The sequence below is a fragment of the Copadichromis virginalis genome, linkage group LG3, assembly GCF_057382275.1.
Source record: "Copadichromis virginalis isolate Kocher_CV1m ecotype Utaka linkage group LG3, C_Virginalis_male_GT1.1, whole genome shotgun sequence".
NCBI classification, from domain to species: Eukaryota; Metazoa; Chordata; class Actinopteri; order Cichliformes; family Cichlidae; genus Copadichromis; species Copadichromis virginalis.
The window spans coordinates 51,266,355-51,280,634 of record NC_140620.1 but is presented as its reverse complement, the minus strand read 5'-3'; the positions used below and the strand labels follow the sequence as shown (position 1 = coordinate 51,280,634).

Genomic DNA, 14,280 nt, shown 5'->3' with positions numbered 1-14,280 from the left:
TAATTCTGCACTCCCTGTACACTTTACTGTTAGGTGAATACACAAATGTGCTCTTACACAATAGATTCATGCAAAGACCAAACATTTGGGCATGAATACAAACACACAAATGTGTACATGTGCCGTTTTTATATAAATGTAGGGGAGACCGGGGATAGTTGTAACATTTTTGACATTTCTGTCTGTAACTCGGAGCTCTTTTAAGGTAGTGGATTCAAAATGTAATGCAAAGTATTTACATGTCTCGGCTATTAAATAGTGCAGCTATTTCCTCTGCAGCACAATTACGCATTTCTATGGTATGGTCTCAAACACAAAGAGTGAAATGTTAAAATTAACCCCATAGTCTGGGTTAGTTGTAACATATCCTGGGGTAAAATGTAACACAATGAAATAAGGATACTAACAAAACATTAACATGTAATCTTTGTTTATTCAACACATGAATGCACTTACATCCATTTATGTAACTGTGTGTGTGTGTGTGACAGAATGCAGAAATCTAGCTTTTGAACATATTCCAACCCCCCAAAAAATACAAATTATGGAATTTTCTGCAACTGAATATTTCATTAATTTTGGTTGGTCTTCCTTGAGTTTGGCCTCATTGGCTCAGTGGGCATTATAACCTACAACTCTTGCACCAATTTTGAACATAACAATGAAGCTGAAAAAATGTAGTTGTTCACCAGCATCGCAATTCCATTACTTTTTATCCTGGCTTACCTTGGTGTGGTTTGCAAAGTGCTTCAGAAAGATGAGGAAATCTGTTTCTTGCACCCATCCTGACTTATTTCCATTACCAGTACTTCCTACTGGTCCATCTCTGACACAGAGGTCTGCATAATGTATGTGTGGGAACACAAACAGTGGAGGAATTGTGTTGCCAATGGCATTAACCACATATACAAATGCGACCAGTGAACCTCTCTCTGCTGATGTCGTTGCCCCAACTTGTTTAATATAAGTTAAAGTAATAGTGTGGTAAGTTGTAACATCTGCATTATTGTTACAACTAACCCAGACTGTTGCTGTTACAACTGACCCAGACTCCTATAGCCATGAACTAGCTAACATTACAGCCAACGGCTAAAACATTAGCACTAAAGACCTACACAGAATATATCCCCATAGACATACAAATAACATAATTTAAGTTTGATGAGTTTAACTGCAAAGCAGATAATGCTATTAGAAATTGAAATAAAGTAGAAAAACTTACTTTTTGGCGTACAAATTACTTTTTTTCGTGTTAAATTGTCTGTGTTTGACAAAATGTGCTGATTTTTCACATGTGATAGCAGAACTGAGTTGGGCATGCACAGGATGAGTCACATCATTTGAAACTTAGCCCTGATTGGAGAAATTGGAAGTGTTACAACTGACCCACGTTACAACTATCCCCGGTCTCCCCTACTGCAGAAGTTATACTTGAAATGTTTCCAACAAGATAGCTGTTTACTGGAGGCAGTGTACTTAATGTTTTAGCTTAAAACAGTCATTAAAGTGTATAATTTCCCAGGGGTCTCCAGAGATTTACGTACAACTTTACATTTTAATGTACTTACTCTGTATTGTTATTTTGTATCTTTTTTGTCTAGCGACCTGTTGAATCTGTTCTCTGAGATCCAGTGCTGGGATCGACTAAAGTTTGAGATCCCCCAGAGTGTATCTGACATTTACCAGGACAGAGATGACCTCAGAGGCCTGAGGCAGCAAGTACTGCTGCTGGTCCGCGAGTATAACAGGTCTGACTTGGAACACTCGCTTGCAGCATTACACAGCATCACCATTCATCTGGAGAGCTTGACCAGTTTTTGTGTTGTGAACACGTCTTGTGAATTAACATCCTTGTAATTGTGAGCACTATAAGAAGATTATTAATCAGTGAGCTAAAGAAAATCACTTAAATTAAAGGTCCTGTGTGCTTACACTTTTATACAAAATGAAACGCGTGACACCAATACTGATCAACACTTGTAAGACTTTAAAATGGATTCATAATTTCGCACATTTACACACCTACAAGCACAGAGAAAGATGTACATGCTGTATTTGATAATCCTGCCTGTTCAGATATTATTCAGTCAGTAGAAAAACATATTTATCTGTGGGTCCCAGGATCACAGAAATGCTCTCTCCTGAGGAGTTGGGTCTTTTTCGGGAGAGAATACGTTTCATTGATAAGAAGATCCAGCCGGGTCTGACCAAACTCCTGTGGTTGTCTAAAGGAGCTTCTAACATCTTCATCCGTGACTGTCTCCTGCATGTTGACAAGGTTGTAAGATTGCAGTTCACCACTTACAGATATTTTTCTTTTGAGCCTCAGACTGGTGACAACAGTAACTAAACTAGCAACAATCACATTTTCCTTATCTGTAGCGTATTTTTTTGAACCTGTAATAAACCTCTGTGGATGAGTCTTACTTAGCAGCTTCACTTGTCTTCTTCCCTCTACTGTCCTCTTACTTTCAGCTCCATGTGATAATTGATAATTACAAAGTGTCCAGTCAGTCCATCTTCAAACACTGTCATCAGATTAGTGAAGCACTTCTGGTTAAACTGGATGGAAAAACTGTGTACAGGTAAGAACTGATTTAACAACTCATTTTCATTACATTACAAGTCTGTCTAATAAATACATAAAATAAATTCAATGTAAAGTATTATTTATTTAATTCAATTATTTTCATTTAGGAATCTGGAGTTTGAGGATGACCAGAAGGCTCACCTGCAGAACATTCTCCAAATACTTCGCTCAGCACACCAGGATATTGTCAATATCATGACCCGGATCTATGACATCTTGGCAGATGATGGACCTGAGGTATGTCCTCTGTTCATCTGCCATAATAATAATAATAATATTAGTTTCTATTGCAGTATTTTGTATGTTAAAATTGTGAAATGGTTTTTAAGGTCCAGGAGCACTGGGTGAACTACATAGAGAGGGTGGATCATATGATAGAAGAAGCTTTCAACAGTAACATCAAAAACTCCTTGAAGAAGCTATCCAGAGCGATCAACGGTGACAGCAAGACTACACCCAGCCCCCTGTTTAAAGTCCTCGTTACCCTCCACAGTGCAGCTCCACAAATGGCTCCAAAGGTACTAGATACCTGTTTTAATCCGGTTCAGTCATTGATATTGATTTGTTGACATTGTGAAGGGACATGTCCATATATGTTAACAGTTTAAAACATGAGTATGTGGGTCTCTTTTAACAGGTAGCGTTTTCCCCAACTCTCAGAAAGCTTGCTCAGGTTGTGAATGTTATGCCTCAGCTCATCAGTCTCATCTCAGAATTTAAACGACTCCAAGAACTTCTCTCCAACCAAGAGTCCCAGAAGGATCCCATACACATCATTATAGGTCAGAACATTTTTTTAAAACATAAAAATACAGTATGAACATATATGTCACCATGTCTGTAATTCTATCCTTTAACTCTGATGCTGTTTGATCCACCAGGGCAAGATGAGGGGATAAAAAAGATTCAGGCTGCAATTGCCTCAGGGATGACAGCCAATGCCAGCCAATTGCAATCTCATTTAAAAAACTGGGACAAATACAGGGACATCTGGGAGATGAATAAGGATTCCATTATACAACGCTACCAGAGACTTAACCTACCACTGTCTTCTTTTGATGCAGATATACAAAGGTACTGTGAAATATAATCTAAATATTTAACGTTGTTCTCTTGAGTCGTCCACAAAGTTTTTTTTCTGCAATATTTTATCACGTCTTGACTTCCAGGTACTCAGAGAAGGCCAGCAGTGTTCAACAAGAAGAGACGGTGCTTAACATCCAGTTTGTCATGCTGGACTGTTCACCGCTCAAGTCTTCCTTGGTGCAGCACTGTAATGAGTGGCAAACCAAGTTCACTCAGCTTCTCAGTGACATGGCCAGCATGCGCCTAAAAGAACTTCATGCCTCCCTGGAAGACAGTGCCAGCAGGTGGGAAATCAGTGAAATAACCTTATCGTACAGGGGGGTTTATGTCGCTGACTCTGGGACCTAGTAGATGAATTATATTCACTAGATTTCTTGTGAATATAATTAATCAAGAGTTAATGTTTGAGGACTCATTTCCTAGAAATTCCGTATGTTTTAAGGTCAATATTTAATGTTGTTTGAAGTGAAGAAGTCTTATAAAAGTTTACCAAAAATATCATTCTACTGAGAAAAAGACATCAGTTATATAAGTGTTATCAAAGAGGAGTTTGTGTGAGCTGTGCGCTATCCAGTACATGCTTTGATCATGAATTACGAATTGAATGTCAGCGCTTGTTTGCCTGAAGCCCTTAACAGCAACATCTACAGGTCAGCCCACGCAGTGCAGGCTGCTTTGCCCACACACACTTGCAATCTTGTGCACTTTTAGCAGAAAAATGTAATTGTATGCTACACTTAACCGGCATTTGATACAATCTTTTCCAAACTTAGCTTCGGAGCAGTCGGCAGCGCTAAGTGTATTTAATTAAGCAGAGACCTTGTGAAAGAATTGAAAATAATTTATCGAAGCACAGAGGTTGGGAAGTAACATGCAATTACAATCACATAACAAGCAGTTATTTTAGATGTTTGGATGCTGGGTAAAATATAAATAGAGCAAAATACAATGATTTTATTCACATTAAAACACAGAAAACAAGTTAATGTTTAAACTGAAAAAATATTCGCTTGTTTATAATTTAATGGCAGTAACACATCTGGGACACAGACTGTGTTGTAGCCCATCTTCTGTGAATAACAATCCATTTACAGCTATAAACTAAGTAGACCAGCTGCTGGACTAAGTAGACGAATGCTGTCCAATAGTATTGTAGCTGTTCAACAGTCGGTCTTCTTTATGTTTTTCGTTTGATGATGCATCAAATGTTTTCAATTGGTGAAAGGTCTGGACTGCAGACAGGCCACTTCTGAACCCAGACTCTTCTACTGTGAAGACATGCAGTTGTATTAGATGCAGTATACTGCTTAACATTGCTTTGCTGAAATAACCACTAGATGCATTTTTCTTTTGCCCATGTTCATTTCTGAGAAACTGTCTCTCTAAGATGCTCATTTTACACCCAGTAATGTCAGTGAGCTGCTGCCAATGAATCTAATTAGTTGCAAGATGTTCCTTTTGTTGCCTTATCCCATCTCAGTTTAAACATTTTATATGTTTTATCTGTTTTTAATGTATTAATGAGTATACAGTGTGGGTTTATGATAGCACAACATACACAACGTTCATGCTAGTGGGGTACAGTTATGCAAAACATTACATATGTCATTAATTTATTCTTAATAGGCTACCAAACTGTAGCCTAACGAGACTTTTAGTGGGTCTTATAGTCTGTTGTATTTGGGTTTTCAGGAGTGACATGACATTTCATCTGTCTCTTCTGTCCTCTGAACACTTGCAGTCTTAGTGGGCACTTAATTGACTGTTGACTTTTTACAAATCCTGCAAGTGTGACTATATCGTGCATATTAGGGCATGTTTTAGGGTACAGAACATGAAGATGAAGGGACGATCCAGTTAACATTGCCGAAATGAATGTTAATGAATGAATATAATAAAAAGCAAATCTGACTTTGTGTTGTATTTGTTTGTATGTACTATGTGTGCTTAGGCTGAAAAAATCTCCCCAGACGCTGACGGAGCTCAGTGAGAGCCAAAAGCTCTTGGAGACTCTCCAGAGCAATTTGGCCAAGACCGAAGCTCAGATTCCTGTCATCCATGAACAGTTTGCTATCCTCGGCAAATATGAAGTCCCAGTGGAACAAGATGTAGGTGCCTTGTTCATCCCTAAACAAACTGAAAAAGCACATGTTTTTGTGTATGTATTATATACAATCACATTGGATTTTCACATTGTCTTTGTATCGCTGTAAAGTCTATCCAGTTATCTCTCTCAGTTATTCCAAGAGTACTGCTGGTGTTGCTTATGAGCGACATGCCAAATAAAATGTCTTTCATATTGTTTTGATATTGACAGTAATTGTGCAGTTACACAGAGGGTGAAGTTTATCATTCATTGGCCTCAGATAGTATCAAAATATAGTTTACCAATCAAAACATATCTTTTCTAATCAAGGCCAAATTTATTTTGTATACCTTGAAGGTTTCTGAGTGTCTGCACACATATACACACTGTTGGAACATGTCATGAAGAAATGCATTCCCTCTAATCATGATTCAGTTCTGCTGACTGTGTTCGGTTTCTCTGCAGGTGCAGGAAATGCGTGATGTGCTGAATGAGGAGTGGGTGTGGTTCCAGCAGGTGTTGATCGACAGTGACATCATGCTGCAGAAACAAAAGGAAAAGTTTAAGAACAGCCTCCTCCTCTCGTACGAGGAGTTGAAGAAGAAGGTTGAGGCCACTGTGGAGGAGTTCAGTGCCACAGGTCACAGTCCCTCTCTCTATCTCCCTCATTTGCTCTTTCACATATTCAGATACTTTGTTTTCAAGTTTGTCATGATTTTGTGATTGCGCACCTTTCAGTTCTGTTTCTTTTTTTCTCATTAACGATCTAAATTAAGCCTCTTTTGGAACAATACCCAGTTTCTAATCTTTTCTTGACCCTGTATCTCTATGCTTTGTTACTCATAATACTTCATCTTTATAATGCACCTCACCTTTTCCACCTCTTCTGCCTTTTCCTGCTGCTTTTATGTCCAATATTATCTTTTTTTCCTATTTAGAAGGTTTTACTTTTGTTTCACGTCCTATTTTCATTACTTCCACTCAAAGTCTTTGTGTGTTCAGTGGTTGGTGAATAGACTAATAGACCAATATTAAATCCTTTGTAAGCGCTCTAAAAAAGTGATAAAAGAAATGTTTCCACAGTTAGATAATATAAACAGAAATATTACATAAGACATACTACTTAGGACAACTTGGTAGAAACAGTATGACTTAATCTTTGCTCTTATTTTTTCAAGGCTTAGGTCAGTCTTAGTGTGTTTGGACAATGTTTGTTTCTTCATGTTTTTTTTCCAGTGCTAAACAGATGATTAATGTTTATGTGCCTTCATGAGTGCATACCTCACTACGTTTTTTACATTTGCATATCCAGGTCCATTTAACAGTGCACTGAGCACTGACTTGGCCTTAAAACAAATAGCAGAGCATCGTAGCCAACTGGAGACTCTGAAACAGGAAGAAAGCACCATCCTCGATGGGCTGAGATTCTTCAAAATAGAACAAGCCCCCTCCAAAAGCATACGGACTCTGGAGAAGGTGTGGACCAGCACTAGGCTCAGAATGTTAACATAGCATTGGTGCAACACAGTAACATTTGATGACAATAAATTGTGCTATGTGGTTTGTAGGACTTGGACCAACTGCAGCAGGTCTGGGATATCACAGAGGAATGGAACGGCAACTGGAATATCTGGAAGGCTGGCCAGTTTGGTACACTGCAGACAGAGAGCTTGGAGACTGCCGCACAGGACATGTTTAAAAAACTCTATAAACTCCAGAGAGATCTGAAGGTCAGTACTTCATTGAAGACAGTCTAGTGACTGCTAAATTTACAAAATTTGTTGCCAAATCACAAAATGCAGTACCTAACAATACTTGACATTTTCATCACACAGCTGTGAGGATGTGATCTCTGTCTGATTGCAGGATAAACAGTGGGATATTGTAGATTTCTCCAAGAACAAGATTGACCAGTTTAGGCAGGTCATCCCGCTCATTGCTGATCTGAGGAACCCAGCCATAAGAGACAGGTACTGACTGAAAACAGGCTCTCTGTTGTCATTTCAGTATATGTTGGATGTGTTAAAATGAATGAAGCATCTGTGTGCCTAATGGGGTTGGTTTACAACTACAAATGAGCATCATTAAAAGATTAGAGAATTAAGACTGTGAGCAGTTTATTGCTTGTAGCTAAGTTGCTAGTGTCTCAAATCAAGAACTGCCACAAAGTGTTAGCTGACACTCCCCCTCTTTTACACTTTGTTTCTTTCTCTTCTTACAAACAGAAGATTTTCCTAGCTTTGTTTTTTAGATACAACAGACATGAGTTACATTACTGCATCACTATTACCACACTGTTTACACACTAAAAATTCACGAGTGCTTTTGAAATAAAGACCTGTGTGTTCTTGCAATTAGCCTTGCATATTTCTTCATCTGAGAAAAGTGGGACAAGAATAACTTAACTTAAAATGCGTCTTTCAGGCACTGGAAGCAGATCTCTGAGGAGCTGCAGTATTCTTTTGACCCAACCAGTGTTGAATTCACCCTGGAAAAGATCATATCTCTCGGCTTCAACATGTATGCTGGAAACATCTGCGAGATCTCTGGAGCCGCCACCAAGGAACTCTCCATAGAACAGGTGTTTTTTAATAAATATAGACAGGTGCTCAGTGGGAACTTTTGTGGCACTGTGAGTGAAAGCGAGCCTGAAGGGAGCAATTGCTTGATGTGGTTTAGTCAGTATTACCCTATCAGAATCTGAAATTTAAATTCTCCATTAGGTTTCAGAAAGTGTTTCCTTCCAGGGGTTTTAAGAAGGAAATGTACTTTTTGTATTACTGATAAAATCTTTTCCCTTAATAGACATACAACACCAGAAAATTCAGAGTAAAATGAAGAAAAACTTAAGTCCAAAAAGTATCTGCCAAAAGAGATCTATGTGTGGGTCACACAATTCATCCAGCCATCCATTTTCTAGGTTATGGAGCCAGCACTCTAAGCCAAGACCTCCCTCTCGTCAGCCTCCTCCTTCGGCTCATTCGGGTGGGAGATTATATCTCCAGGCCTTCCGAAGTCAGCCTAGAGATTTAATCGCTCTAGCGAATGCGATGCCCAAACCACCTCAGTCGGTTATAGTAGCAGTAACAGAGTCGCAGCTATAATGTGAGTCCTTCCCAAATAGAAGAACTACTCACTTTATTGACAAGGGAGATCTCAGCCACCCTCTGGAGGGAGCTCATTTCTGCTGCTTGTATTTCCAACCTCGTTCTTTAATCCCTACCAAGAGCTCGTGGCTATGGGTGAGGGTAGGAACATAGATCGAACACACTCTTTCACACTCTTCACTACAACAGACTGCTACAGCATCCGCATTACAGCAAAAACAGCACCAATCTATCACTTTCCCCTCTCCACTCTCCAATCACTTATTCATAATACCTCCACTCAGGGCAGCACCTTGTCCCTGACCTGGCCTGGGCACTCCACTGTATCCCAGCTGAAACCAGCTCACACTCGGAGGTGCTAATTCTTATTCCCGCCACCTCAGACCCAGTGATAGGGAAAAGAATCTCTTGTAAGAGGTCACAAAAGAGCGATTGGAAAAGAAATTTTGTCATTATGCAAATGTAAAAGTTCTCCATCCCCAGTGAATTCATACACTAAAACTCAAAGCTAAGGTGAATTGTGCTCTGTTATTAATCGGGTCATATGACTGTCTTTTTATGTGTGACATTGAAGGGTCTGAAGGGTATCACCAAGACGTGGAAGGAAATGACCCTGGACATAGCACCTTACAAAGACGAAGGCCACTATCGACTGAGGTGAGAAAGTGAGCCTTGAAGGCACGGTTTAGAGAAGAAAAGAAAAAGACGTTTTCCATCAAACCTCAGTATTCATCATACCTTTATGTATTTGCATCACGGTCAGTTCAGTACAGCTCAGCACTGTCATGAGGTTAGGTTTTCATACTCTACACGCCTGTGTTACGTCTCTATATACTATAGAGCATATATCCAATGGATCTGAGAGTAATGTGATTGTTTAAGAAGTTAGAATGAGCAGATGTGTCAGCGGGAATGTTTAAGCCATCCGCTGCATACAAACTGAGTCAGACCTCAGATCCAGTTTAATCAGCAGGCCTGAGCCATTGCTGCTGATTTTACAGTGCCGCTGATCCACACTGAACATGATGAAAGCAGGCAGAGGGGAAGATACACAGTGACACTAATTCAGCAGACTCTGTGCACGGTTAATGCAGAACAGGGCACCACAGCTGTGCAACAGTTTCACTGAAACATTGTTGCTGCGTGTAAACTAACAGAGTGAAGTAATATTAGTCTTACAATCCAATTTTAAGCAGTCGTCAGTGGTCATGGTTACCCTCCTCTTGTCTCCCAGGAGCACAGAAGAGGTTTTCCAGGCACTGGAGGACAACCAAGTTATTTTGTCCACAATGAAGGCATCTCGGTTTGTCAAAGCCTTTGAACAGGAGGTGGACCGCTGGGAGCGTCAGCTCTCCCATGTGCTGGAAGTCACTGACATGATCCTTAATGTGCAACGGCACTGGATTTATTTGGAGGTACAAGCAACCCAGGCAGAGTACTTCTAAAATATATATTTGGTTATTTTATTGTGTTTGAATACTAGTTATTTGATTTATACATGTATTATTTTTATGAATTATTTTGCGCATGCAACGGATGGAAGTTTCTTGTATTGATAACAATTTAGTTGCATGTTGTCATTCCTTTTCAGTCTTTATCCATCGCTGTCTTGTTTTGTTTTCTCATTTCAGTTTTCTTGCTGCTCCCTTTGAGCATTTCATTTTCTTTTCTTTTTCAGGATAGAATTGAGCTTTGTCTGTTCCTTAGTGTCTGTAACTATATATTTAAATGCTCTTTTATTCACCCAGAACATTTTCCAAGGAAAGGACATCCGGGAGCAGTTGCCTCATGAGTGCAAAGAATTTGAAGACATAAGTTCTAGTTGGAAAACCATTATGGGTTGTCTCCACAAGGATAAAAATGCCTTGCAGGGAACACACAAGCCTGGTATGACATGTTACTTTAAAGAATGTGCTCTTATTAAAACTGTAGCACACAGTGTCTTCAGGCCCTAAAAATCCCTTAACAACTCTGTAAGAATATTTCATGAGTTCAGAGCCCAAATGTAAGTTTGAAACTTTTAAAAAAAGTCCTTAACTTTTAAATATTTAACATAATATGTAACATCTAAAATATCAGTATAGAAGAGGTTAGCTAAACAAGGATTTGGATTGAGCAAAAAGAATTCCAAGTCATCTAATTTGTAAAATAAAAATGTGTTTTAAGTCTATGATCTACGCTGTGCCTTGCAGGTTTGCCAGAGAAGCTGTCACAGATGGGTTTTGAGCTGGAGGAAATCCTTAAAGCCTTGGACACATACCTGGAGACCAAAAGGCAGATCTTCCCGAGGTTCTATTTCCTGTCCAATGATGACGTTCTGGAGATCTTGGGACAATCACAGAATCCACAAGCCATGCAGCCTCACCTGAAGAAGTGTTTTGACAACATTAAGAGCCTGTCCACTGAAAAGGCAGGGACAATCATACTCTGTGATCAGTGCTACACATTTACTGTGTACTGGAAACACTCTGCTTTGTCCTAAATAACTGGATTTCCTTCAAAATGTGTGTTTTCTAGACAAAGCTTAAAACACTAGCTGCTGGGATGTTCTCTGCTGATGGGGAGTTTGTTTCTTTATATGAAAAAGTGGAACTGAACAAACCTGTGGAGGTACAGCACTAACAATGATCCAAATTATAATATGACAGGGGTGTTGTGGTGATAAATGCAGTGGAGAAGATCATGATACTGAATGTGAGCACCAGTTTATTTGCATGTGTGCATGCAGGAGTGGCTGTGCGAGCTGGAGCATAGCATGCGCCTTACACTAAAGGAGTCCCTGAAGGACTGCCTTGTAGACTTGAAGAGGATATCAGGACCAAGAGACAAATGGGTCCGAGCTTGGCCAGGACAGGTATGTCTGGTTTTGGCTTTCCTGCCCTGCCTTTTCTTCTTCTCTTATCTGATTTTCTCATTCACTGGCACTGATGCAGTTACTGCTCCTGCACATCCTGTTGATAATGTAGAAATCCCAGTGGCTTAAATAAAACTTATTTCTTTCCAGTTTAAAAGAGATTTACTCATCTTGTGTATTTGGTTAAGTAATAAGCTACTTTACTCTTCTTATATATTATTTGTATCAAATTTATGGCATTGGCCTTTTAGTTTATAAAGTTAATAAGTCATTACATTTGCAACCAATTTTAATATTAAAGTAAGATTAAAACAAGGATTATTTCTTCCTGTTTTAGATGATAATCACAGCTAGTCAGATCCAGTGGACTGCTGATGTCACAAGAGCTCTCATTAACTGCAAAGAGAGAGCTGACAAAGCCCCCCTGAAGTCCATGAAGAAGAAACAGGTTTGACTGACTTTTTGCCACTTCACTAAACTTCTGAAAGTGTGTAAATACCATATTCTTTTTTGTTGGTGTCACACTATTTTATATCCACAAAAACATGTGGGTATTTAAACATGTGCGGTTATAGTGCATAGCTGTCATGTTGACAATAAAAAATGACCACGCATCAAATAAATTTGTCAAATTTTTGGCACAACTGTCTTTCTCAGGTCTCCATGCTTCAGTGCTATTCAGGGATCATTCGTGGTAACTTGCCCAAAGTCCTGCGTTTGAAGATCGTAGCTCTGGTGACAGTAGAGGTTCATGCTCGGGATGTTATTGATAAGCTGGCCAAGGCAGGTTGCTACGATGTCAGTGCCTTTGAGTGGGTCTCTCAGCTGCGGCTTTACTGGGAAAAAGACCAGGTAAGCTGACCGCAAGACACTGATAGAACAGGTGAGTTGATAAATTGCTTTTATCAGTGGATTGTGGTGGTTAAAGGAACATTTATGCAGGTGGTATAAGTAACATTTAGTAAAGATGGGATTAAATTAGCATCTTGTTTGTTAAAAGTTAAAAAACAGTACTTAGTCTGAGCTAGCCTGCTGTGCTATGTTGGTATATACAGCTTCTCATATCGAATAGACAAATGAAAGTACTAGCTAATCACTTTCATTAGATTAATGTAAGCTTAGTAATTTAGTACAAAATATTTAAACTCTTTTAGTTTCAGTTTTGTTTTGTTTTGTTTTTACCCCAGGGGAATGCAATGAATTGTATAATCCGACAGACCAACACAGAGTTCAACTATGGATATGAGTACCTGGGCAACTCGGGACGGCTCGTCATTACTCCGCTTACCGACAGGTGACCTCATATTACTCAGTTAATGCACACACAGACATCCAGAGTGTAATGATTTTCACCTTGGGCATCTTTTTGGTCCTAGAAAAAAACCTACTGTAGCACGCACTGGCACTAAAGTGTTTGTCAAAAAGTGTGCTGGAGTCAAATTTTCACTTCTTCAAATATTTGTTTTTTGTTTAGCATTACATTTTCCATTTTTTATTTGGCTAATATTTGTAAAAAATATGGTAGATAGCAATTCAACTTGGATGCCTTGAAAATGATAACTAGTGCTCGCAGCACAGTTCCCTGACCCTTGCTGAGCATCAGGTACAGTGGCTGTGTAAAAGTTTTCTTTTTTCTACATTCAATGATCAGATCTATGATATGCCGAGGTTGTGTTCTCCCACTACAGGTACACATCTTTCCATCTGTTCTTTTCATTGGCTGACAGAGGGATGCACATAAACGAGTTCTTGGATAGTCACTAGACTTTGTGTGAAAAATAAAACGGAAGACATTCTGTCTGTCAAGATGGTCTCTGAGTGCTATTTTTGCATGTAAATGTAGACAAAACCACAGCACAGCTATGTGGTGCATTTCGGTCATATGTCCTTACAAGTCCTTAAGTACAGATTATACAAGACAGTCACAAAATTTTACAGGTTATCAAGACAAAAATTAAATTTCGCTTAAAGATGGCTGTAGTTTGACTACTAAGACTGATGATTACTACAAAGCAAAAGTTATCAGAATCCCAGTAACCCATAATATACTTCTATAATAGTTACGTATTTTTAGCTCTTCCTATAATAAATCTTTGTCTGTACAAAATATATAGCTACACCAGCTTAACTGGTGTTGTTTCAAACATGTGTCTGTATGTGTTTATGTCATAATGGCATATTGGATAACCTTATAGATATACTATGCTGCCAAAAGTGATCCCTCATTTACCGTCACATATACACATCCCATTCTTAATCCACAGAGTTTAATATGACGTCAGCCACCCTTCACAGCTGTAACAGTTTCAGCTTTTTTGATAATTTCTGACAATTCTTCTAGAAGCGCATTGTGAGGTCAAACACTGATGTTGGACGAGTAGGCCTGGCTCACAGCTTTTGCTCTAATTAATTCCAAAGGTTTTCTGTCAGGTTGAGGTCAGGACTCTGTGCAGGCCAGTCAGGTTCTTCCACACCACACTCACTCAGCCGTGTCTTTATGGACTTTGCTTTATGCACTGGTGTGCAGTCATGGCTGACCAGGAAGGGGCCGTCCCCA

General features: G+C 39.2%; 1 protein-coding gene across 2 annotated transcripts in view; it reads left to right on the top strand.

Moving 5' to 3' along the window:
- The window catches only part of dnah2 (dynein, axonemal, heavy chain 2), a 63,950-nt gene that overhangs the window by 10,198 nt on the left and 39,472 nt on the right, over positions 1 to 14,280 (top strand). For both annotated transcript variants that reach the window (XM_085451607.1, XM_085451608.1), the window contains exons 14-36: positions 1,602 to 1,748; positions 2,122 to 2,278; positions 2,476 to 2,585; positions 2,698 to 2,827; positions 2,920 to 3,108; positions 3,228 to 3,372; positions 3,472 to 3,664; positions 3,760 to 3,960; positions 5,628 to 5,784; positions 6,228 to 6,402; positions 7,075 to 7,238; positions 7,331 to 7,492; positions 7,629 to 7,732; positions 8,187 to 8,343; positions 9,444 to 9,526; positions 10,104 to 10,284; positions 10,618 to 10,756; positions 11,062 to 11,279; positions 11,387 to 11,479; positions 11,598 to 11,723; positions 12,061 to 12,171; positions 12,381 to 12,575; positions 12,911 to 13,017. In XM_085451607.1, coding sequence (XP_085307733.1) covers positions 1,602 to 1,748; positions 2,122 to 2,278; positions 2,476 to 2,585; positions 2,698 to 2,827; positions 2,920 to 3,108; positions 3,228 to 3,372; positions 3,472 to 3,664; positions 3,760 to 3,960; positions 5,628 to 5,784; positions 6,228 to 6,402; positions 7,075 to 7,238; positions 7,331 to 7,492; positions 7,629 to 7,732; positions 8,187 to 8,343; positions 9,444 to 9,526; positions 10,104 to 10,284; positions 10,618 to 10,756; positions 11,062 to 11,279; positions 11,387 to 11,479; positions 11,598 to 11,723; positions 12,061 to 12,171; positions 12,381 to 12,575; positions 12,911 to 13,017 — 3,444 coding nt within the window. The remainder of the gene's footprint in view (positions 1 to 1,601; positions 1,749 to 2,121; positions 2,279 to 2,475; positions 2,586 to 2,697; positions 2,828 to 2,919; positions 3,109 to 3,227; positions 3,373 to 3,471; positions 3,665 to 3,759; positions 3,961 to 5,627; positions 5,785 to 6,227; positions 6,403 to 7,074; positions 7,239 to 7,330; positions 7,493 to 7,628; positions 7,733 to 8,186; positions 8,344 to 9,443; positions 9,527 to 10,103; positions 10,285 to 10,617; positions 10,757 to 11,061; positions 11,280 to 11,386; positions 11,480 to 11,597; positions 11,724 to 12,060; positions 12,172 to 12,380; positions 12,576 to 12,910; positions 13,018 to 14,280) is intronic.